This window comes from Bombina bombina, chromosome 5 (genome assembly GCF_027579735.1).
Source record: "Bombina bombina isolate aBomBom1 chromosome 5, aBomBom1.pri, whole genome shotgun sequence".
Classification (NCBI taxonomy): Eukaryota; Metazoa; Chordata; class Amphibia; order Anura; family Bombinatoridae; genus Bombina; species Bombina bombina.
The window spans coordinates 1,163,102,488-1,163,129,185 of record NC_069503.1 but is presented as its reverse complement, the minus strand read 5'-3'; the positions used below and the strand labels follow the sequence as shown (position 1 = coordinate 1,163,129,185).

Sequence of the window (26,698 nt, the reverse complement as noted above, 5' to 3'; positions counted from 1 at the left end):
ATACCTCCCAACACACACCCCTGCACACACTACATAGCATACACTTACACATGCAGACACACACACACTACATAGCATACACTTACACATGCAGACACACACACACTACATAGCATACACTTACTCATGCAGATACACACACACTACATAGCATACACTTATACATGCAGATACACACACACTACATAGCATACACTTATACATGCAGATACACACACACTACATAGCATACACTTATACATGCAGATACACACACACTACATAGCATACATTTATACATGCAGATACACACACACACACTACATAGCATACACTTATACAGGCAGATACACACACACTACATAGCATACACTTATACATGCAGACACACACACACTACATAGCATACACTTACACATGCAGACACACACACACTACATAGCATACACTTATACATGCAGATACACACACACTACATAGCATACACTTATACATGCAGATACACACACACTACATAGCATACACTTATACACACAGATACACACACACTACATAGCATACACTTATACATGCAGATACACACACACTACATAGCATACACTTATACATGCAGATACACACACACTACATAGCATACACTTATACATGCAGATACACACACACTACATAGCATACACTTATACATGCAGATACACACACACTACATAGCATACACTTATACATGCAGATACACACACACTACATAGTATACACTTACACACACACACACTACATAGCATACACTTATACACACAGATACACACACACTACATAGCATACACTTATACATGCAGATACACACACACTACATAGCATACACTTATACATGCAGATACACACACACTACATAGCATACACTTATACATGCAGATACACACACACTACATAGCATACACTTATACATACAGATACACACACACTACATAGCATACACTTATACATGCAGATACACACACTACATAGCATACACTTACACATGCAGATACACACACACTACATAACATACACTTACACATGCAGATACACACACACTACATAGCATACACTTATACATACAGATACACACACACTACATAGCATACACTTATACATGCAGATACACACACACTACATAGCATACACTTATACATGCAGATACACACACACACACTACACAGCATACACTTATACATGCAGACACACACACACTACATAGCATACACTTATACACACAGATACACACACACTACATAGCATAAACTTATACATGCAGATACACACACACTACATAGCATACACTTACACATGCAGATACATACACACTACATAGCATACACTTATACATGCAGATACACACACACTACATAGCATACACTTATACATGCAGATACACACACACTACATAGCATACACTTATACATGCAGATACACACACACTACATAGTATACACTTATACATGCAGATACACAAACACTACATAGCATACACTTATACATACAGATACACACACACTACATAGCATACACTTATACACACAGATACACACACACTACATAGCATAAACTTATACATGCAGATACACACACACTACATAGTATACACTTACACATGCAGATACACACACACACTACATAGTATACACTTACACACACACACACACACTACATAGCATATACTTATACATGCAGATACACACACACTACATAGCATATACTTATACATGCAGCATACACTTATACATGCAGATACACACACACTACATAGCATACACTTACACATGCAGATACACACACACTACATAGCATACACTTATACATGCAGATACACACACACTACATAGAATACACTTACACACACACACACACACTACATAGCATACACTTACACATGCAGATACACACACACTACATAGCATATACTTACACATGCAGATACACACACACTACATAGCATACACTTACACATGCAGATACACACACACACTACATAGCATATACTTACACATGCAGATACACACACACTACATAGCATACACTTACACATGCAGATACACACACACTACATAGCATATACTTACACATGCAGATACACACACACTACATAGCATATACTTACACATGCAGATACACACACACTACATAGCATACACTTACACATGCAGATACACACACACTACATAGCATACACTTATACATGCAGATACACACACACTACATAGCATACACTTACACATGCAGACACACACACACACTACATAGCATACACTTACACATGCAGACACACACACACTACATAGCATACACTTATACATGCAGATACACACACACACACTACATAGCATACACTTATACATACAGATACACACACACTACATAGCATACGCTTATACAGGCAGATACACACACACACACTACATAGCATACACTTATACAGGCAGATACACACACACACACTACATAGCATACACTTATACATGCAGATACACACACACTACATAGCATACACTTATACATGCAGATACACACACACACTACATAGCATACACTTATACATGCAGATACACACACATACTACATAGCATACACTTATACATGCAGATACACACACTACATAGCATACACTTATACAAGCAGATACACACACTACATAGCATACACTTATACATGCAGATACACACACTACATAGCATACACTTATACATGCAGATACACACACACACTACATAGCATACACTTATACAAGCAGATACACACACTACATAGCATACACTTATACATGCAGATACACACACTACATAGCATACACTTACACATGCAGATACACACACACTACATAGCATACACTTATACATGCAGCTACACACACACTATATAGCATACACTTATACATGCAGCTACACACACACTATATAGCATACACTTATACATGCAGCTACACACACACTACATAGCATACAATTATACATGCAGATACACACACACACTACATAGCATACACTTATACATGCAGATACAGACACACACACACTACATAGCATACACTTATACATGCAGATACACACACTACATAGCATACACTTATACATGCAGATACACACACTACATAGCATACACTTATACATACAGATACACACACACTACATAGCATACACTTACACATGCAGATACACGCACACTACATAGCATACACTTATACATGCAGATACACACACACTACATAGCATACACTTATACATGCAGACACACACACTACATAGCATACACTTATACATGCAGATACACACACACACTACATAGCATACACTTATACATGCAGATACACGCACACTACATAGCATACACTTATACATGCAGATACACACACACTACATAGTATACACTTATACATGCAGATACACACACACTACATAGCATACACTTACACATGCAGATACACGCACACTACATAGCATACACTTATACATGCAGATACACACACACTACATAGTATACACTTATACATGCAGATACACACACACTACATAGCATACACTTATACATGCAGACACACACACACTACATAGCATACACTTATACATGCAGATACACACACACTACATAGTATACACTTATACATGCAGATACACACACACTACATAGCATACACTTACACATGCAGATACACGCACACTACATAGCATACACTTATACATGCAGATACACACACATTACATAGTATACACTTATACATGCAGATACACACACACACTACATAGCATACACTTACATATGCACATACACACACACACTACATAGCATACACTTATACATGCAGATACACACACACTACATAGCATACACTTATACATACAGATACACACACACTACATAGCATACACTTATACATGCAGATACACACACACACTACATAGTATACACTTATACATGCAGATACACACACACTACATAGCATACACTTATACATGCAGATACACACACACTACATTGCTTACACTTATACATGCAAATACACAACCACTACATAGCATACACTTATACATGCAAATACACACACACTACGTAGCATACACTAATACATACAGATACACACACACTACATAGCATACACTTATACATACAGATACACACACACTACATAGCATACACTTATACATACAGATACACACACACTACATAGCATACACTTATACATGCAGATACACACACACTACATAGCATACACTTATACATGCAGATACACACACACTACATAGCATACACTTATACATGCAGATACACACACACTACATAGCATACACTTACACATGCAGATACACACACACTACATAGCATACACTTACACATGCAGATACACACACACTACATAGCATACACTTACACATGCAGATACACACACATTATACATACAGATACACACACACACTACATAACATACACTTATACATGCAGATACACACACACACTACATAGCATACACTTACATATGCACATACACACACACACTACATAGCATACACTTATACATGCAGATACACACACACACTACATAGCATACACTTATACATGCAGATACACACACACTACATAGCATACACTTATACATGCAGATACACACACACACTACATAGCATACACTTATACATGCAGATACACACACACTACATAGCATACACTTATACATGCAGATACACACACACTACATAGCATACACTTATACATGCAGATACACACACACTACATAGCATACACTTATACATGCAGATACACACACACTACATAGCATACACTTATACATGCAGATACACACACTACATAGCATACACTTATACATGCAGATACACACACACTACATAGCATACACTTATACATGCAGATACACACACACTACATAGCATACACTTATACATGCAGATACACACACACTACATAGCCTACACTTATACATGCAGATACACACACACTACATAGCATACACTTATACATGCAGATACACACACACTACATAGCATACACTTATACATGCAGATACACATACACTACATAGCATACATTTATACATGCAGATACATACACACTACATAGCATACACTTATACATGCAAATACACACACTACATAGCATACACTTATACATACAGATACATACACACTACATAGCATACACTTATACATGCAGATACACACACACTACATAGTATACATTTATACATGCAGATACATACACACTACATAGTATACACTTATACATGCAGATACACACACACTACATAGCATACACTTATACATACAGATACACACACAAACTACATAGCATACACTTATACATGCAGACACACACACACTACATAGCATACACTTATACATGCAGATACACACACACTACATAGCATACACTTATACATGCAGATACACACACACTACATAGCATACACTTATACATGCAGATACACACACACTACATAGCATACACTTACACATGCAAATACACATACACTGCATAGCATACACTTATACATGCACACACACACACTACATAGCATACACTTACACATGCAGATACACACACACTACATAGCATACACTTACACATGCAGATACACACACACTACATAGCATACACTTACACATGCAGATACATACACACTACATAGCATACACTTATACATGCAAATACACACACACTACATAGCATACACTTATACATGCAGATACATACACACTACATAGCATACACTTACACATGCAGATACACACACACACTACATAGCATACACTTATACATGCAGATACACACACACTACATAGCATACACTTACACATGCAGATACACACACACTACATAGCATACACTTATACATGCAGATACACACACACTACATAGCATACACTTACACATGCAGATACACACACACTACATAGCATACACTTATACATGCAGATACACACACATACACTACATAGCATACACTTATACATGCAGATACACACACACTACATAGCATACACTTATACATGCAGATACACACACACACTACATAGCATACACTTATACATGCAGATACACACACATACACTACATAGCATACACTTATACATGCAGACACACACACACTACATAGCATACACTTACACATGCAGACACACACACACTACATAGCATACACTTACACATGCAGATACACACACACTACATAGCATACACTTATACATGCAGATACACACACACTACATAGCATACACTTATACATGCAGATACACACACACACTACATAGCATACACTTACACATGCAGATACACACACACTACATAGCATACACTTATACATACAGATACACAAACTACACAGCATACACTTACACATGCAGATATACACACACTACACAGCATACACTTACACATGCAGATACACACACACTACATAGCATACACTTATACATGCAGATACACACACACTACATAGCATACACTTATACATGCAGATACACACACACTACATAGCATACACTTACACATGCAGATACACACACACTACATAGCATACACTTATACATGCAGATACACACACACTACATAGTATACACTTATACATGCAGATACACACACACTACATAACATACACTTATACATGCAGATACACACACACTACATAGCATACACTTATACATGCAGATACACACACTACATAGCATACACTTATACATGCAGATACACACACACTACATAGCATACACTTATACATGCAGATACACACACACTACATAGCATACACTTACACATGCAGATACACACACACTACATAGCATACACTTATACATGCAGATACACACACACTACATAGCATACACTTATACATGCAGATACACACACTACATAGCATACACTTATACATGCAGATACACACACACTACATAGCATACACTTATACATGCAGATACACACACACTACCTAGCATACACTTATACATACAGATACACACACACTACATAACATACACTTATACATGCAGATACACACACACTACATAGCATACACTTATACATGCAGATACACACACTACATAGCATACACTTATACATGCAGATACACACACACTACATAGCATACACTAATACATACAGATACACACACACTACATAGCATACACTTATACATGCAGATACACACACTACATAGCATACACTTACATATGCACATACACACACACACACTACATAGCATACACTTATACATGCAGATACACACACACACTTATAGATACAGATAGACACACACACTACATCATATATGGGTATCTGTAATTCATTGTATGGGGTCCTGGGGTTGGCAAGCACATTAGCTGGCAGTCTGCGGCTGCCACTGTTTGTTACCCTGGTATTAGCACTGCTCATCGTATAAAACTGAAGGCATGCTAGTATTATCACCAGGGGTTAGACGTCATCACTACCAGGAGTTAGAGGTCACCATTACCTGAAGTCAGAGTGTATACAGCCTTCCTACTCCTGCTTAACCCACACACCATTCCTTTTCCACAGGGAATCTAACAGGTATCTAACCCTGTGAGTGCAAAGCCAGCTGCTTCTGAGTATGGGCCCAATCAAAAAAATTTTAATGCATGGGGCAATACGGGACAGATGGCTAGCAACCCGGGACAGCGGGCAAAGACCCCTAAAATCAGGACTGTCCCGGGAAAATTGGGACAGTCGGGGGGTATGCATTCATCTCTTCAAAGTCCAATCAGTTTACAGAGATTAAGTAAAGCGTAAAGCACACGTTACTAATTCGCTATCATACACAACTGTAATAAAGTAATATGACATTATAGACAGGATATCAAGGCATTACAGCTTAACAAATACATCAGGGGCAACAGGACGTACAGCTGCACAAGCACATCAGGGAGTAACAGGACGTACAGCTGCACAAGCACATCAGGGAGTAACAGGACGTACAGCTGCACAAGCACATCAGGGAGTAACAGGACGTACAGCTTAACAAATACATCAGGGGGCAACAGGACGTACAGCTGCACAAGCACATCAGGGAGTAACAGGACGTACAGCTGCACAAGCACATCAGGGAGTAACAGGACGTACAGCTGCACAAGCACATCAGGGAGTAACAGGACGTACAGCTGCACAAGCACATCAGGGAGTAACAGGACGTACAGCTGCACAAGCACATCAGGGAGTAACAGGAAGTACAGCTGCACAAGCACATCAGGGAGTAACAGGATGTACAGCTGCACAAGCACATCAGGGGGTAACAGGACGTACAGCTGCACAAGCACATCAGGGGGTAACAGGACGTACAGCTGCACAAGCACATCAGGGAGTAACAGTACGTACAGCTGCACAAGCACATCAGGGAGTAACAGGCTATACAGCTGCACAAGCACATCAGGGGGTAACAGGACATACAGCTGCACAAGCACATCAGGGGGTAACAGGACGTACAGTTGCACAAGCACATCAGGAGTAACAAGACAAACAGCTGCACAAGCACATCAGGGAGTAACAGTACGTACAGCTGCACAAGCACATCAGGGAGTAACAGGCTATACAGCTGCACAAGCACATCAGGGGGTAACAGGACATACAGCTGCACAAGCACATCAGGGGGTAACAGGACGTACAGCTGCACAAGCACATCAGGGAGTAACAGGACGTACAGCTGCACAAGCACATCAGGGAGTAACAGGACGTACAGCTGCACAAATACATCAGGGAGTAACAGGAAGTACAGCTGCACAAGCACATCAGGGAGTAACAGGATGTACAGTTGCACAAGCACATCAGGGGGTAACAGGACGTACAGCTGCACAAGCACATCAGGAGTAACAGGACAAACAGCTGCACAAGCACATCAGGGAGTAACAGTACGTACAGCTGCACAAGCACATCAGGGGGTAACAGGACATACAGCTGCACAAGCACATCAGGGAGTAACAGGCTATACAGCTGCACAAGCACATCAGGGGGTAACAGGACATACAGCTGCACAAGCACATCAGGGGGTAACAGGACGTACAGTTGCACAAGCACATCAGGGAGTAACAGGCTATACAGCTGCACAAGCACATCAGGGGGTAACAGGACATACAGCTGCACAAGCACATAAGGGGGTAACAGGACAAACAGCTGCACACGCACATCAGGGGGTAACAGTACAAACAGCTGCACAAACACATCAGGGGGTAACAGGACAAACAGCTGCACAAGCGCATCAAGGGGTAACAGGACGTACAGCTGCACAAGCACATCAGGGGGTAACAGGACAAACAGCTGCACAAGCACATCAGGGGGTAACAGGACAAACAGCTGCACACGCACATCAGGGGGTAACAGAACAAACAGCTGCACAAGCCCATCAGGGGGTAACAGGAAAAACAGCTGCACAAGCGCATCTGGGGTAACAGTACAAACAGCTGCACAAGCACATCTGGGGGTGACAGGGAAGGGGAGTGGAAGTAGATGGCAGGATGTACAGCTTCATTGGCACTTTAGTAGGTGACAGGGCAGGGTACATTAGTGGGTGTGCGGTTTAACAGCTGCATGGACACATCAGGGGTGTAAGCTCAGGGTGAGGTACTTACATCACGCAGCTCCAGGCCTCGTTCCTTTATCGACTCCACGTTGCTGATCTTGCAGCCATCACAATAATCCGCTGTCAGGACTCGCTGAAGAGAAGAGAATTCATTTAAACCTGCATAATACCTGAAACCGGACAGTAATACTGCTGCTGTCTGTGCCAATACCTGAAACCGGCCAGTAATACTGCTGCTGTCTGTGCCAATACCTGTAACCGGCCAGTAATACTGCTGCTGTCTGTGCCAATACCTGTAACCGGCTAGTAATACTGCTGCTGTCTGTGCCAATACCTGTAACACTGCTGCTATCTGTGCCATTACCTGTAACCGGCCAGTAATACTGCTGCTGTCTGTGCCAATACCTGTAACCGGCCAGTAATACTGCTGCTATCTGTGCCATTACCTGTAACCGGCCAGTAATACTGCTGCTATCTGTGCCAATACCTGTAACTGGCCAGTAATACTGCTGCTATCTGTGCCGTTACCTGTAACTGGCCAGTAATACTGCTGCTATCTGTGCCGTTACCTGTAACCGGCCAGTAATACTGCTGCTATCTGTGTCAATACCTGTAACCAGCCAGTAATACTGCTGCTATCTGTGCCGTTACCTGTAACCAGCCAGTAATACTGCTGCTGTCTGTGCCAATACCTGTAACCGGCCAGTAATACTGCTGCTATCTGTGCCAATACCTGTAACCGGCCAGTAATACTGCTGCTATCTGTGCCAATACCTGTAACCGGCCAGTAATACTGCTGCTATCTGTGCAAATACCTGTAACCGGCCAGTAATACTGCTGTTGTCTGTGCCAATACCTGTAACCGGCCAGTAATACTGCTGTTGTCTGTGCCAATACCTGTAACCGGACAGTAATACTGCTGCTGTCTGTGCCAATACCTGTAACCCGCCAGAAATACTGCTGCTATCTGTGACTCTCATCTGCTTTATAAGTTAGCTTAGCTATGGACAAACATGAGTAACGCCAAGAAGAAGCAACATTACTAATATATACTAAGGAGGTAATGCTGAAGTAATGTTACACAGCTATAATAGGCTAATACCCTGTAACAATGTACAGCTGCCCTGAGATCCCTGCAGTACTCTATACTAATGAGGTAATGCTGAAGAGATGCTACACAGCTATAATAGGCTAATACCCTGTAACAATGTACAGCTGCCCTGAGATCCCTGCAGTACTCTATACGAATGAGGGAATGCTGACGTAATGTTACACAGCTATAATAGGCTAATACCCTGTAACAATGTACAGCTGCCCTGAGATCCCTGCAGTACTCTATACTAATGAGGTAATGCTGAAGTAATGTTACACAGCTATAATAGGCTAATACCCTGTAACAATGTACAGCTGCCCTGAGATCCCTGCAGTACTCTATACTAATGAGGTAATGCTGAAGTAATGTTACACAGCTATAATAGGCTAATACCCTGTAACAATGTACAGCTGCACTGAGATCCCTGCAGTACTCTATACTAATGAGGTAATGCTGAAGTAATGTTACACAGATATAATAGGTAATACCCTGTAACAATGTACAGCTGCCCTGAGATCCCTGTAGTACTCTATACTAATGAGGTAATGCTGAAGTAATGTTACACAGCTATAATAGGCTAATACCCTGTAACAATGTACAGCTGCCCTGAGATCCTTGCAGTACTCTATACTAATGAGGTAATGCTGAAGTAATGTTACACAGCTATAATAGGCTAATACCCAGTAACAATGTACAGCTGCACTGAGATCCCTGCAGTACTCTATACTAATGAGGTAATGCTGAAGTAATGGTACACAGTTATAATAGGCTAATACCCAGTAACAATATACAGCTGCCCTGAGATCCCTGCAGTACTCTATACTAATGAGGTAATGCTGAAGTAATGTTACACAGCTATAATAGGCTAATACCCAGTAACAATGTACAGCTACCCTGAGATCCCTGCAGTACTCTATACTGATGAGGTAATGCTGAAGTAATGTTACACAGCTATAATAGGCTAATACCCTGTAACAATGTACAGCTGCCCTGAGATCCCTGCAGTACTCTATACTAATGAGGTAATGTTACACAGCTATAATAGGCTAATACCCTGTAAAAATGTACAGCTGCCCTGAGATCCCTGCAGTGCTCTATACTAATGAGGTAATGCTGAAGTAATGTTACACAGATATAATAGGTTAATACCCTGTAACAATGTATAATGCCCTGAGATCCCTGCAGTGCTCTATACTAATGAGGTAATGCTGAAGTAATGTTACACAACTATAATAGGTTAATACCCTGTAACAATGTATAATGCCCTGAGATCCCTGCAGTACTCTATACTGATGAGGTAATGCTGAAGTAATGTTACACAGCTATAATAGGCTAATACCCTGTAACAATGTACAGCTGCCCTGAGATCCCTGCAGTACTCTACACTAATGAGGTAATGCTGCAGTAATGTTACACAGCTATAATAGGCTAATACCCTGTAACAATGTACAGCTGCCCTGAGATCCCTGCAGTACTCTATACTAATGAGGTAATGCTGACGTAATGTTACACAGCTATAATAGGCTAATACCCTGTAACAATGTACAGCTGCCCTGAGATCCCTGCAGTACTCTATACTAATGAGGTAATGCTGCAGTAATGTTACACAGCTATAATATGTTAATACCCTGTAACAATGTACAGTTGCCCTGAGATCCCTGCAGTACTCTATACTAATGAGGTAATGCTGAAGTAATGTTAAACAGCTATAATAGGCTAATACCCTGTAACAATGTACAGCTGCCCTGAGATCCCTGCAGTACTCTATACTAATGAGGTAATGCTGAAGCAATGTTACACAGCTATAATAGGTTAATACCCTGTAACAATGTACAGCTGCCCTGAGATCCCTGCAGTACTCTATACTAATGAGGTAATGCTGAAGTAATGTTACACAGTTATAATAGGCTAATACCCAGTAACAATGTACAGCTGCCCTGAGATCCCTACAGTACTCTATACTAATGAGGTAATGCTGAAGTAATGTTACACAGCTATAATAGGCTAATACCCAGTAACAATGTACAGCTGCAACAATCAGCGCACCCAGTAAAGCTGAGAAAAACAACGATGGTAAGCAGTGGAATACCTGTTTATTGTTTAGCTCAAACAAATGCTCAATATGATAGGTAAATGTCCATACATAGCCAAAACAGGTAGAAAAGGCTTAAGTGGTAAATGACAGGCAAAATAAGGCAGGAAAAATTAGGTCAGACGCGTTTCCTATGTCATAAACATATTTTTCCTCAGTGACCATACTTAATACCCACAACACACTGCTTTATAAACCCTTTAGCCGGACACTCCCAATAAATGGCTGTCCAATCAAAAGCCAATCCGTTACAAAAGCAGTGTGCAGAGGGCAAAGTGAAGGGGGAAAAAAGAAAAAGAAAAAAAGGAGAAATTAAAAAACAAAATGTTTAATATACATTAACTGACCAAGTTAAACACGTAAGTAATCACATAAGTGAACTAACATCACTATATACAAATTCAATTATACTTGACCATTGACTATTGAGCATTTGTTTGAGCTAAACAATAAACAGGTATTCCACTGCTTACCATCGTTGTTTTTCTCAGCTTTACTGGGTGCGCTGATTGTTGGTGTTGTTCTATTAATTGAGCGTGGATGGAAGCGCTCTTTTCTCCGCACCAGGACAGCTGAGTATTCTGTGAATACGTCACCACTACGTCACGGGGGTGTGTCTGACTACGTGAAGTGCACTGATCGTCGGGGACTTTACTCACAACCAGTGTTTGAATGTTTGAGCGCTTCCCGGTTGTTGCATTCATTTGAATATTCCATCATCGGAGCGGGTAAGCGGCACTAACATTCATTTGAACTGTTATTCATTTATTCATTACATTGGATACATGATTATTTACAAGTGCTTTAAGTCGTAGTACACCCTGAAGTGGAATATAATTACTAACGGAATTATAAGCAGTTGTTATATATTGAGCTAAGTGTGTTGTGACATGGCAACAGGGGGATTTGTTTTACAGCAATTTGCTGAGGATGTTAGTGACAGTGAGGATCTATTTAACACTGACACTATGGAACAAGAGGCTAATACTAATCTGGACAGTTTATTCTTTAAAATGGACACTTTATTGAAGACTGATACTAGAATTGAAATGGATATAAAGAGTTTCCAGATGTATAAAAAGGCACAACGTATACCACGCGGCCTACGCATCAGAAAATTTCCCTCTTTCCAGGTGACAAATCAGTCTTTTATAGATAAATGGAATAAAGTGCTTACAGAGTGTTCTTTAGCACTTATTGATCTGCTTATTGAATATAAAAAAACATTACGTCAGGAACTGAGTAATGAAAAGTCAAAGTTGCAGTCATATTTACGCCCCTTGAGTGAGAATCCAGATTTTGTTAAATATGACACCAAATTACATAAGGTTATTACTGATTTTAAAAATAACCTTTGGAATTTTAAAAAACAAAAAATAATGAGAGACAAACAGGATTATGAACTTAATAAAGTGTATAAATGGACCGTGACAGACACAAGAAGGAGATATAAGAGTTCATATAAAGGTCGAGCCTCTGATTATAGAAGAGTAAGATTTGCAGAGACTGACACTGAATATGATTATGACTCTTCAGATATTGAGACAACTGTAGACACTTCTCTGGCTTCTGAGGCATCACCATCTTTTGCACTTAATATTGAGGATACTTTTCCTTCCACCTCAAGTGTTTCACAGTCAAAAAACGAGAAAGGACAGTTGAAACATACTGCAACAAAAAAAAAAAAAGAAAAAAACACGCAGAGGGGGGCGTGGAAGGAAACCGAAGTCAGGATCCAGAGACACTGAACCCCAGACCACGGCGGTATCCACAGAGGAGGAGAGCCACACAATTTCAAAAATATGCATGAATTACAAAAATGTCGTTAATCTTTCATCCTTTGTTTTATCTAGGACACAGTTAGAGGTCCTGTCCTTGGGTCTTGGTTTTTCTCCTACCACACACTTTAACCTCTTTGACACAGTAGTTGATCTGAACAGATTTGTCAGATCTCTTGTTCTAAAGAAACATTTTTTGGGTGCTGTGGATACTGGTCAGGGTGTAACTAGTAGAGATAAACCAACTCCCATTAGATGTGGTTTAAATTTTTCTGAGGAATGTTCAATTTTAGACCTCATTGCATTGGATAGAGATAACTTAGATTTGCACTCTTGTGCAGTTGGGGATACACAAGATTTAACTAAAATGAAATTGAAATCTAAGTTTTATCCTGTTAAATCTAGATCCAGTTCAATAGAGGTGTTCCAGAAGACAGTGGAACAAGAATTAAGGAAACTTAATTCCACTGAACCTAATCGACAACATAAAAATGATAACCTATCTAAGGCACAATATTTGTCAATTCAAGAACTTAAGAATAACCATGAGCTTGTCATACGTAACTCAGACAAAGGTGGTAAGGTGGTAGTTCTTGATCGACAGGACTATTTACAGGAGGCATTTAGACAGTTATTGGATGTCACAGTGTATGAGAAACTCAGGAACAATCCTGTGTTTGTGTACAAATCACAATTGAAAAGTATTTTAGAAAGTGCACTACATGATGGTGTCATCACACAGGCTAATTTCGACTTCCTCTACACTGAGCATCCAATTACAGCAATTTTTCACTACTTACCCAAACTTCACAAGCATGATACCAATCTACCTGGTAGACCCATCGTGGCTGGAATTGGCTCATTGAATGAGCCTCTTTCTGAGTTGATAGATGGGTATTTACAACCCTTTGTTTTGGGTCTTATGAGTTACATTAGAGACACATCTGATGTTATTACACAGATAGAAAGTGTGGTTTGGCAAGAAGAATTTATTTTTGTGACCATTGATGTTGTCTCACTGTATACCTGTATACCCCATGACAAAGGAAGTTTGGCAATTGAGTTTTTTCTGGACACATCAGACTATGATGATGCTGTTAAGCGGTTCATCAGGGTTTCTCTGGACTACCTTCTAACGCATAATTTTTTTATGTTTGAGGGGGAATTCTATCTCCAGAGACGTGGGACAGCAATGGGGGCTAAGTTTGCCCCCTCCTATGCCAACCTCTACTTGGGTTGGTGGGAGCTGTCCCACGTCTATGGTGATGGGAACCCATACAGAGAGTACATACAATTTTACGGTCGCTACATCGACGATATTTTGTTGATTTGGAAGGGTCCGGGGAACCTTCTTGAACCGTTTCTGAACTATTTACAAGACAATTCTTTAAATCTCAAATTTACCATGGAGCACAGTAAAACCTCAATTCCATTTTTGGATATTGAGTTACATCCCAATAGAGAAAGTTCATGTATAGAGATTGAATTGTTTCGCAAAGTGACAGCTGGAAACACTATCCTAAATGCTAGATCATGTCATCCTAGACATACCTTTTCATCTATCCCTAAAAGTCAATACATTAGGGTAAAACGTAACTGTACCACTAATCAGAGTTACTCAAAACATTGTAATGATTTAACTGACAGATTGGTCCATAGAGGGTATTCAAGGCAAGCTCTTGATACTATTAAGAGTGAAGTTGATCTTCTAGATAGAAAGGATCTCTTTCTGTCTAGTGGAAACAAGGATGTTGATAAATTTAACAAACCAAAATTCATCACTTCTTATAGTGTTGAATATGGTCGAATTTGCAACATTATACGTAAGGCTCTTCCAATTTTGGCCACTGACGACAGTCTGGCAGGCATCATTGAGCAAGGTATTTGCTTTGTATCACGCAAAGCTCATACTTTGGGCAACTTACTGTCACCCTCAATGCTGCCACGGACACAGTCTAACAAAAATTGGCTTTCTATTAAGCCAGGATTCTTTAAGTGTGGGAGCAGAAAATGTAAATCCTGCTCCTATGCTTCTTTTGGTACAGATTTTGTATCTACCAAGAATCAAAAACACTTTGAAATTCGGGAGCATATGACTTGCAACTCTTGCTACGTCATATATCTTTTGACCTGCAGGGGCTGTTTCAGGCAGTATGTAGGACAAACGACACGTGCTCTTAAAGATCGTTTTCTTGAGCACTTACGTTCAATTGAAGATTCTGAGTCCACAACTCCCATCTCCCTGCATTTCAAACAACATCACAATTCTGACAGCTCCCTGCTGACATTCCAAGCGATCCAACTGATTCCAAGGCACCCAAGGGGTGGTAATAGAGGTATAACTCTCAGTAAAAGAGAAGTCTATTGGATTTTTCAGTTGGATACTAGAATGCCAGATGGGTTAAATTCAGAATGGGATGTGAAGTTATATGTAGATCAATAAGTCATTATTTCTTTCCTCTTTTTGCATTGTTTTTTTAAAACAATGTCTCTTTACATCCACAGCATTATTGCATATATTCGATATATTCCTAATTAAATATTTTTTTCACTGGTCAAGTATAATTGAATTTGTATATAGTGATGTTAGTTCACTTATGTGATTACTTACGTGTTTAACTTGGTCAGTTAATGTATATTAAACATTTTGTTTTTTAATTTCTCCTTTTTTTCTTTTTCTTTTTTCCCCCTTCACTTTGCCCTCTGCACACTGCTTTTGTAACGGATTGGCTTTTGATTGGACAGCCATTTATTGGGAGTGTCCGGCTAAAGGGTTTATAAAGCAGTGTGTTGTGGGTATTAAGTATGGTCACTGAGGAAAAATATGTTTATGACATAGGAAACGCGTCTGACCTAATTTTTCCTGCCTTATTTTGCCTGTCATTTACCACTTAAGCCTTTTCTACCTGTTTTGGCTATGTATGGACATTTACCTATCATATTGAGCATTTGTTTGAGCTAAACAATAAACAGGTATTCCACTGCTTACCATCGTTGTTTTTCTCAGCTTTACTGGGTGCGCTGATTGTTGGTGTTGTTCTATTAATTGAGCGTGGATGGAAGCGCTCTTTTCTCCGCACCAGGACAGCTGAGTATTCTGTGAATACGTCACCACTACGTCACGGGGGTGTGTCTGACTACGTGAAGTGCACTGATCGTCGGGGACTTTACTCACAACCAGTGTTTGAATGTTTGAGCGCTTCCCGGTTGTTGCATTCACAATGTACAGCTGCCCTGAGATCCCTGCAGTACTCTATACTAATGAGGTAATGCTGAAGCAATGTTACACAGCTATAATAGGTTAATACCCTGTAACAATGTACAGCTGCCCTGAGATCCCTGCAGTACTCTATACTAATGAGGTAATGCTGAAGTAATGTTACACAGCTATAATAGGCTAATACCCTGTAACAATGTACAACTGCCCTGAGATCCCTGCAGTACTCTATACTAATGAGGTAATGCTGAAGTAATGTTACACAGATATAATAGGCTAATACCCAGTAACAATGTACAGCTGCCCTGAGATCCCTGTAGTACTCTATACTAATGAGGTAATGCTGAAGTAATGTTACACAGCTATAATAGGTTAATACCCTGTAACAATGTACAGCTGCCGTGAGATCCCTGCAGTACTCTATACTAATGAGGTAATGCTGTAGTAATGTTACACAGATATAATAGGCTAATACCCTGTAACAATGTACAGCTGCCCTGAGATCCCTGCAGTACTCTATACTAATGAGGTAATGCTGAAGTAATGTTACACAGCTATAATAGGCTAATACCCTGTAACAATGTATCTCTGCAGTACTCTATACTAATGAGGTAATGCTGAAGTAATGTTACACAGCTATAATAGGCTAATACCCTGTAACAATGTATCTCTGCAGTACTCTATACTAATGAGGTAATGCTGAAGTAATGTTACACAGCTATAATAGGCTAATACCCTGTAACAATGTATAATGCCCTGAGATCCCTGTAGTACTCTATACTAATGAGGTAATGCTGAAGTAATGTTACACAGCTATAATAGGTTAATACCCTGTAACAATGTACAGCTGCCCTGAGATCCCTGCAGTACTCTATACTAATGAGGTAATGCTGAAGTAATGTTACACAGCTATAATAGGCTAATACCCAGTAACAATGTACAGCTGCCCTGAGATCCCTGCAGTACTCTATACTAATGAGGTAATGCTGAAGTAATGTTACACAGCTATAATAGGCTAATACCCAGTAACAATGTACAGCTGCCCTGCGATCCCTGCAGTACTCTATACTAATGAGGTAATGCTGAAGTAATGTTACACAGCTATAATAGGCTAATACCCAGTAACAATGTACAGCTGCACTGAGATCCCTGCAGTACTCTATACTAATGAGGTAATGCTGTAGTAATGTTACACAGATATAATAGGTTAATACCCTGTAACAATGTACAGCTGCCCTGAGATCCCTGCAGTACTCTATACTAATGAGGTAATGCTGAAGTAATGTTACACAGCTATAATAGGCTAATACCTAGTAACAATGTACAGCTGCCCTGAGATCCCTGCAGTACTCTATACTAATGAGGTAATGCTGAAGTAATGTTACACAGCTATAATAGGCTAATACCTAGTAACAATGTACAGCTGCCCTGAGATCCCTGCAGTACTCTATAGTAATGAGGTAATGCTGAAGTAATGTTACACAGCTATAATAGGTTAATACCCTGTAACAATGTACAGCTGCACTGAGATCCCTGCAGTACTTTATACTAATGAGGTAATGCTGAAGTAATGTTACACAGCTATAATAGGCTAATACCCAGTAACAATGTACAGCTGCCCTGAGATCCCTGCAGTACTCTATACTAATGAGGTAATGCTGAAGTAATGTTACACAGCTATAATAGGCTAATACCCTGTAACAATGTACAGCTGCCCTGAGATCCCTGCAGTACTCTATACTAATGAGGTAATGCTGAAGTAATGGTACACAGTTATAATAGGCTAATACCCTGCAACAATGTACAGCTGCCCTGAGATCCCTGCAGTACTCTATACTAATGAGGTAATGCTGAAGTAATGTTACACAGCTATAATAGGCTAATACCCTGTAACAATGTACAGCTGCCCTGAGATCCCTACAGTACTCTATACTAATGAGGTAATGCTGAAGAGATGTTACACAGCTATAATAGGCTAATACCCAGTAACAATATACAGCTGCCCTGAGATCCCTGCAGTACTCTATACTAATGAGGTAATGCTGAAGTAATGTTACACAGCTATAATAGGCTAATACCCTGTAACAATGTACAGCTGCCCTGAGATCCCTGCAGTACTCTATACTAATGAGGTAATGCTGAAGTAATGTTACACAGCTATAATAGGCTAATACCTAGTAACAATGTACAGCTGCCCTGAGATCCCTGCAGTACTCTATACTAATGAGGTAAAGCTGAGGTTATGTTACACAGCTATAATAGGCTAATACCCTGTAACAATGTACAGCTGCCCTGAGATCCCTGCAGTACTCTATACTAATGAGGTAATGCTGAAGTAATGTTACACAGCTATAATAGGCTAATACCCTGTAACAATGTACAGCTGCCCTGAGATCCCTGCAGTACTCTATACTAATGAGGTAATGCTGAAGTAATGTTACACAGCTATAATAGGCTAATACCCTGTAACAATGTACAGCTGCCCTGAGATCCCTCCAGTACTCTATACTAATGAGGTAATGCTGAGGTTATGTTACACAGCTATAATAGGCTAATACCCTGTAACAATGTACAGCTGCCCTGAGATCCCTGCAGTACTCTATACTAATGAGGTAATGCTGTAGTAATGTTACACAGATATAATAGGCTAATACCCTGTAACAATGTACAGCTGCCCTGAGATCCCTGCAGTACTCTATACTAATGAGGTAATGCTGTAGTAATGTTACACAAATATAATAGGCTAATACCTAGTAACAATGTACAGCTGCCCTGAGATCCCTGCAGTACGCTATACTAATGAGGTAATGCTGTAGTAATGTTACACAGATATAATAGGCTAATACCTAGTAACAATGTACAGCTGCCCTGAGATCCCTGCAGTACTCTATACTAATGAGGTAATGCTGAAGAGATGTTACACAGCTATAATAGGCTAATACCCAGTAACAATGTACAGCTGCCCTGAGATCCCTGCAGTACTCTATACTAATGAGGTAATGCTGACGTAATGTTACACAGTTATAATAGGTTAATACCCTGTAACAATGTACAGCTGCCCTGAGATCACTGCAGTACTCTATACTAATGAGGTAATGCTGAAGAGATGTTACACAGCTATAATAGGTTAATACCCTGTAACAATGTACAGCTGCCCTGAGATCCCTGCAGTACTCTATACTAATGAGGTAATGCTGAAGTAATGTTACACAGATATAATAGGTTAATACCCTGTAACAATGTATAATGCCCTGAGACCCCTGCAGTACTCTATACTAATGAGGTAATGCTGAAGAGATGTTACACAGCTATAATAGGCTAATACCCTGTAACAATGTACAGCTGCCCTGAGATCCCTGCAGTACTCTATACTAATGAGGTAATGCTGAGGTTATGTTACACAGCTATAATAGGCTAATACCCAGTAACAATGTACAGCTGCCCTGAGATCCCTGTAGTACTCTATACTAATGAGGTAATGCTGAAGTAATGTTACACAGCTATAATAGGCTAATACCCTGTAACAATGTACAGCTGCCCTGAGATCCCTGCAGTACTCTATACTAATGAGGTACTGCTGACGTAATGTTACACAGCTATAATAGGCTAATACCCTGTAACAATGTACAGCTGCCCTGCGATCCCTGCAGTACTCTATACTAATGAGGTAATGCTGAAGTAATGTTACACAGCTATAATAGGTTAATACCCTGTAACAATGTATAATGCCCTGAGATCCCTGCAGTACTCTATACTAATGAGGTAATGCTGAAGTAATGTTACACAGCTATAATAGGCTAATACCCTGTAACAATGTACAGCTGCCCTGAGATCCCTGCAGTACTCTATACTAATGAGGTAATGCTGAAGTAATGTTACACAGCTATAATAGGTTAATACCCTGTAACAATGTACAGCTGCCCTGAGATCCCTGCAGTACTCTATACTAATGAGGTAATGCTGAAGTAATGTTACACAGTTATAATAGGCTAATACCCTGTAACAATGTACAGCTGCCCTGAGATCCCTGCAGTACTCTATACTAATGAGGTAATGCTGTAGTAATGTTACACAGATATAATAGGCTAATACCTAGTAACAATGTACAGCTGCCCTGAGATCCCTGCAGTACTCTATACTAATGAGGTAATGCTGAAGTAATGTTACACAGCTATAATAGGCTAATACCTAGTAACAATGTACAGCTGCCCTGAGATCCCTGCAGTACTCTATACTAATGAGGTAAAGCTGAGGTAATGTTACACAGCTATAATAGGCTAATACCCAGTAACAATGTACAGCTGCCCTGAGATCCCTGCAGTAATCTATACTAATGAGGTAATGCTGAAGTAATGTTACACAGCTATAATAGGTTAATACCCTGTAACAATGTACAGTTGCCCTGAGATCCCTGCAGTACTCTATACTAATGAGGTAATGCTGCAGTAATGTTACACAGCTATAATAGGCTAATACCCTGTAACAATGTACAGCTGCCCTGAGATCCCTGCAGTGCTCTATACTAATGAGGTAATGCTGCAGTAATGTTACACAGCTATAATAGGCTAATACCCAGTAACAATGTACAGCTGCCCTGAGATCCCTGCAGTAATCTATACTAATGAGGTAATGCTGAAGTAATGTTACACAGCTATAATAGGCTAATACCCTGTAACAATGTACAGCTGCCCTGAGATCCCTGCAGTACTCTATACTAATGAGGTAATGCTGAAGTAATGTTACACAGCTATAATAGGCTAATACCCTGTAACAATGTACAGCTGCCCTGAGATCCCTGCAGTACTCTATACTAATGAGGTAATGCTGACGTAATGTTACACAGCCATAATAGGCTAATACCCTGTAACAATGTACAACTGCCCTGAGATCCCTGCAGTACTCTATACTAATGAGGTAATGCTGAAGAGATGTTACACAGCTATAATAGGCTAATACCCAGTAACAATGTACAGTTGCCCTGAGATCCCTGTAGTACTCTATACTAATGAGGTAATGCTGAAGTAATGTTACACAGATATAATAGGTTAATACCCTGTAACAATGTACAGCTGCCCTGCGATCCCTGCAGTACTCTATACTAATGAGGTAAAGCTGAAGTAATGTAACACAGCTATAATAGGTTAATACCCTGTAACAATGTACAGCTGCCCTGAGATCCCTGTAGTACTCTATACTAATGAGGTAATGCTGAAGTAATGTTACACAGCTATAATAGGCTAATACCCTGTAACAATGTATAATGCCCTGAGATCCCTGCAGTACTCTATACTAATGAGGTAATGCTGAAGTAATGTTACACAGCTATAATAGGCTAATACCCTGTAACAATGTACAGCTGCCCTGAGATCCCTGCAGTACTCTATACTAATGAGGTAATGCTGAAGAGATGTTACACAGCTATAATAGGCTAATACCATGTAACAATGTACAGCTGCCCTGAGACCCCTGCAGTACTCTATACTAATGAGGTAATGCTGAAGTAATGTTACACAGTTATAATAGGTTAATACCCTGTAACAATGTACAGCTGCCCTGAGATCCCTGCAGTACTCTATACTAATGAGGTAATGCTGAAGTAATGTTACACAGTTATAATAGGTTAATACCCTGTAACAATGTACAGTTGCCCTGAGATCCCTGCAGTACTCTATACTAATGAGGTAATGCTGCAGTAATGTTACACAGCTATAATAGGCTAATACCCTGTAACAATGTACAGCTGCCCTGAGATCCCTGCAGTGCTCTATACTAATGAGGTAATGCTGTAGTAATGTTACACAGATATAATAGGCTAATACCCTGTAACAATGTACAGCTGCCCTGAGATCCCTGCAGTACTCTATACTAATGAGGTAATGCTGAGGTTATGTTACACAGCTATAATAGGCTAATACCCTGTAACAATGTACAGCTGCCCTGAGATCCCTGCAGTACTCTATACTAATGAGGTAATGCTGTAGTAATGTTACACAGCTATAATAGGCTAATACCCAGTAACAATGTACAGCTGCCCTGAGATCCCTGCAGTACTCTATACTAATGAGGTAATGCTGAAGTAATGTTACACAGCTATAATAGGCTAATACCCTGTAACAATGTACAGCTGCCCTGAGATCCCTGCAGTACTCTATACTAATGAGGTAATGCTGAAGAAATGTTACACAGCTATAATAGGCTAATACCCTGTAACAATGTACAGCTGCCCTGAGATCCCTGTAGTACTCTATACTAATGAGGTAATGCTGAAGTAATGTTACACAGCTATAATAGGCTAATACCCTGTAACAATGTATAATGCCCTGAGACCCCTGCAGTACTCTATACTAATGAGGTAATGCTGAAGTAATGTTACACAGCTACAATAGGCTTATACCCTGAAACAATGTACAGCTGCCCTGAGATCCCTGTAGTACTCTATACTAATGAGGTAATGCTGAAGTAATGTTACACAGCTATAATAGGCTAATACCCTGTAACAATGTACAGCTGCCCTGAGATCCCTGTAGTACTCTATACTAATGAGGTAATGCTGAAGTAATGTTACACAGATATAATAGGCTAATACTCTGTAACAATGTACAGCTGCCCTGAGATCCCTGCAGTACTCTATACTAATGAGGTAATGCTGAAGTAATGTTACACAGATATAATAGGCTAATACCCTGTAACAATGTACAGCTGCCCTGCGATCCCTGCAGTACTCTATACTAATGAGGTAATGCTGAAGTAATGTTACACAGCTATAATAGGTTAATACCCTGTAACAATGTATAATGCCCTGAGATCCCTGCAGTACTCTATACTAATGAGGTAATGCTGAAGTAATGTTACACAGATATAATAGGCTAATACCCTGTAACAATGTACAGCTGCCCTGAGATCCCTGCAGTACTCTATACTAATGAGGTAATGCTGAAGTAATGTTACACAGCTATAATAGGCTAATACCCTGTAACAATGTACAGCTGCCCTGAGATCCCTGCAGTACTCTATACTAATGAGGTAATGCTGAAGTAATGTTACACAGCTATAATAGGCTAATACCCTGTAACAATGTATAATGCCCTGAGATCCCTGCAGTACTCTATACTAATGAGGTAATGCTGAAGTAATGTTACACAGCTATAATAGGCTAATACCCTGTAACAATGTACAGCTGCCCTGAGATCCCTGCAGTACTCTATACTAATGAGGTAATGCTGAAGAGATGTTACACAGCTATAATAGGCTAATACCATGTAACAATGTACAGCTGCCCTGAGACCCCTGCAGTACTCTATACTAATGAGGTAATGCTGAAGTAATGTTACACAGTTATAATAGGTTAATACCCTGTAACAATGTACAGCTGCCCTGAGATCCCTGCAGTACTCTATACTAATGAGGTAATGCTGAAGTAATGTTACACAGTTATAATAGGTTAATACCCTGTAACAATGTACAGTTGCCCTGAGATCCCTGCAGTACTCTATACTAATGAGGTAATGCTGCAGTAATGTTACACAGCTATAATAGGCTAATACCCTGTAACAATGTACAGCTGCCCTGAGATCCCTGCAGTGCTCTATACTAATGAGGTAATGCTGTAGTAATGTTACACAGATATAATAGGCTAATACCCTGTAACAATGTACAGCTGCCCTGAGATCCCTGCAGTACTCTATACTAATGAGGTAATGCTGAGGTTATGTTACACAGCTATAATAGGCTAATACCCTGTAACAATGTACAGCTGCCCTGAGATCCCTGCAGTACTCTATACTAATGAGGTAATGCTGTAGTAATGTTACACAGCTATAATAGGCTAATACCCAGTAACAATGTACAGCTGCCCTGAGATCCCTGCAGTACTCTATACTAATGAGGTAATGCTGAAGTAATGTTACACAGCTATAATAGGCTAATACCCTGTAACAATGTACAGCTGCCCTGAGATCCCTGCAGTACTCTATACTAATGAGGTAATGCTGAAGAAATGTTACACAGCTATAATAGGCTAATACCCTGTAACAATGTACAGCTGCCCTGAGATCCCTGTAGTACTCTATACTAATGAGGTAATGCTGAAGTAATGTTACACAGCTATAATAGGCTAATACCCTGTAACAATGTATAATGCCCTGAGACCCCTGCAGTACTCTATACTAATGAGGTAATGCTGAAGTAATGTTACACAGCTACAATAGGCTTATACCCTGAAACAATGTACAGCTGCCCTGAGATCCCTGTAGTACTCTATACTAATGAGGTAATGCTGAAGTAATGTTACACAGCTATAATAGGCTAATACCCTGTAACAATGTACAGCTGCCCTGAGATCCCTGTAGTACTCTATACTAATGAGGTAATGCTGAAGTAATGTTACACAGATATAATAGGCTAATACTCTGTAACAATGTACAGCTGCCCTGAGATCCCTGCAGTACTCTATACTAATGAGGTAATGCTGAAGTAATGTTACACAGATATAATAGGCTAATACCCTGTAACAATGTACAGCTGCCCTGCGATCCCTGCAGTACTCTATACTAATGAGGTAATGCTGAAGTAATGTTACACAGCTATAATAGGTTAATACCCTGTAACAATGTATAATGCCCTGAGATCCCTGCAGTACTCTATACTAATGAGGTAATGCTGAAGTAATGTTACACAGATATAATAGGCTAATACCCTGTAACAATGTACAGCTGCCCTGAGATCCCTGCAGTACTCTATACTAATGAGGTAATGCTGAAGTAATGTTACACAGCTATAATAGGCTAATACCCTGTAACAATGTACAGCTGCCCTGAGATCCCTGCAGTACTCTATACTAATGAGGTAATGCTGAAGTAATGTTACACAGAAATAATAGGTTAATACCCTGTAAATGTACAGCTGCCCTGAGATCCCTACAGTACTCTATACTAATGAGGTAATGCTGAAGTAATGTTACACAGTTATAATAGGCTAA

At 39.9% G+C, this 26,698-nt stretch overlaps 1 protein-coding gene across 1 annotated transcript in view; it reads right to left on the bottom strand.

Moving 5' to 3' along the window:
* ADCK5 (aarF domain containing kinase 5) overlaps nucleotides 1-26,698 on the bottom strand; it is a 380,223-nt gene that overhangs the window by 192,375 nt on the left and 161,150 nt on the right. Inside the window, exons 8-11 of the mRNA XM_053715989.1 lie at nucleotides 9,591-9,674; nucleotides 8,878-9,387; nucleotides 8,519-8,812; nucleotides 7,876-8,417 (exon numbers count right to left, since the gene is read on the bottom strand). Of these exons, the coding sequence (XP_053571964.1) occupies nucleotides 7,876-8,417; nucleotides 8,519-8,812; nucleotides 8,878-9,387; nucleotides 9,591-9,674 (1,430 nt within the window). The remainder of the gene's footprint in view (nucleotides 1-7,875; nucleotides 8,418-8,518; nucleotides 8,813-8,877; nucleotides 9,388-9,590; nucleotides 9,675-26,698) is intronic.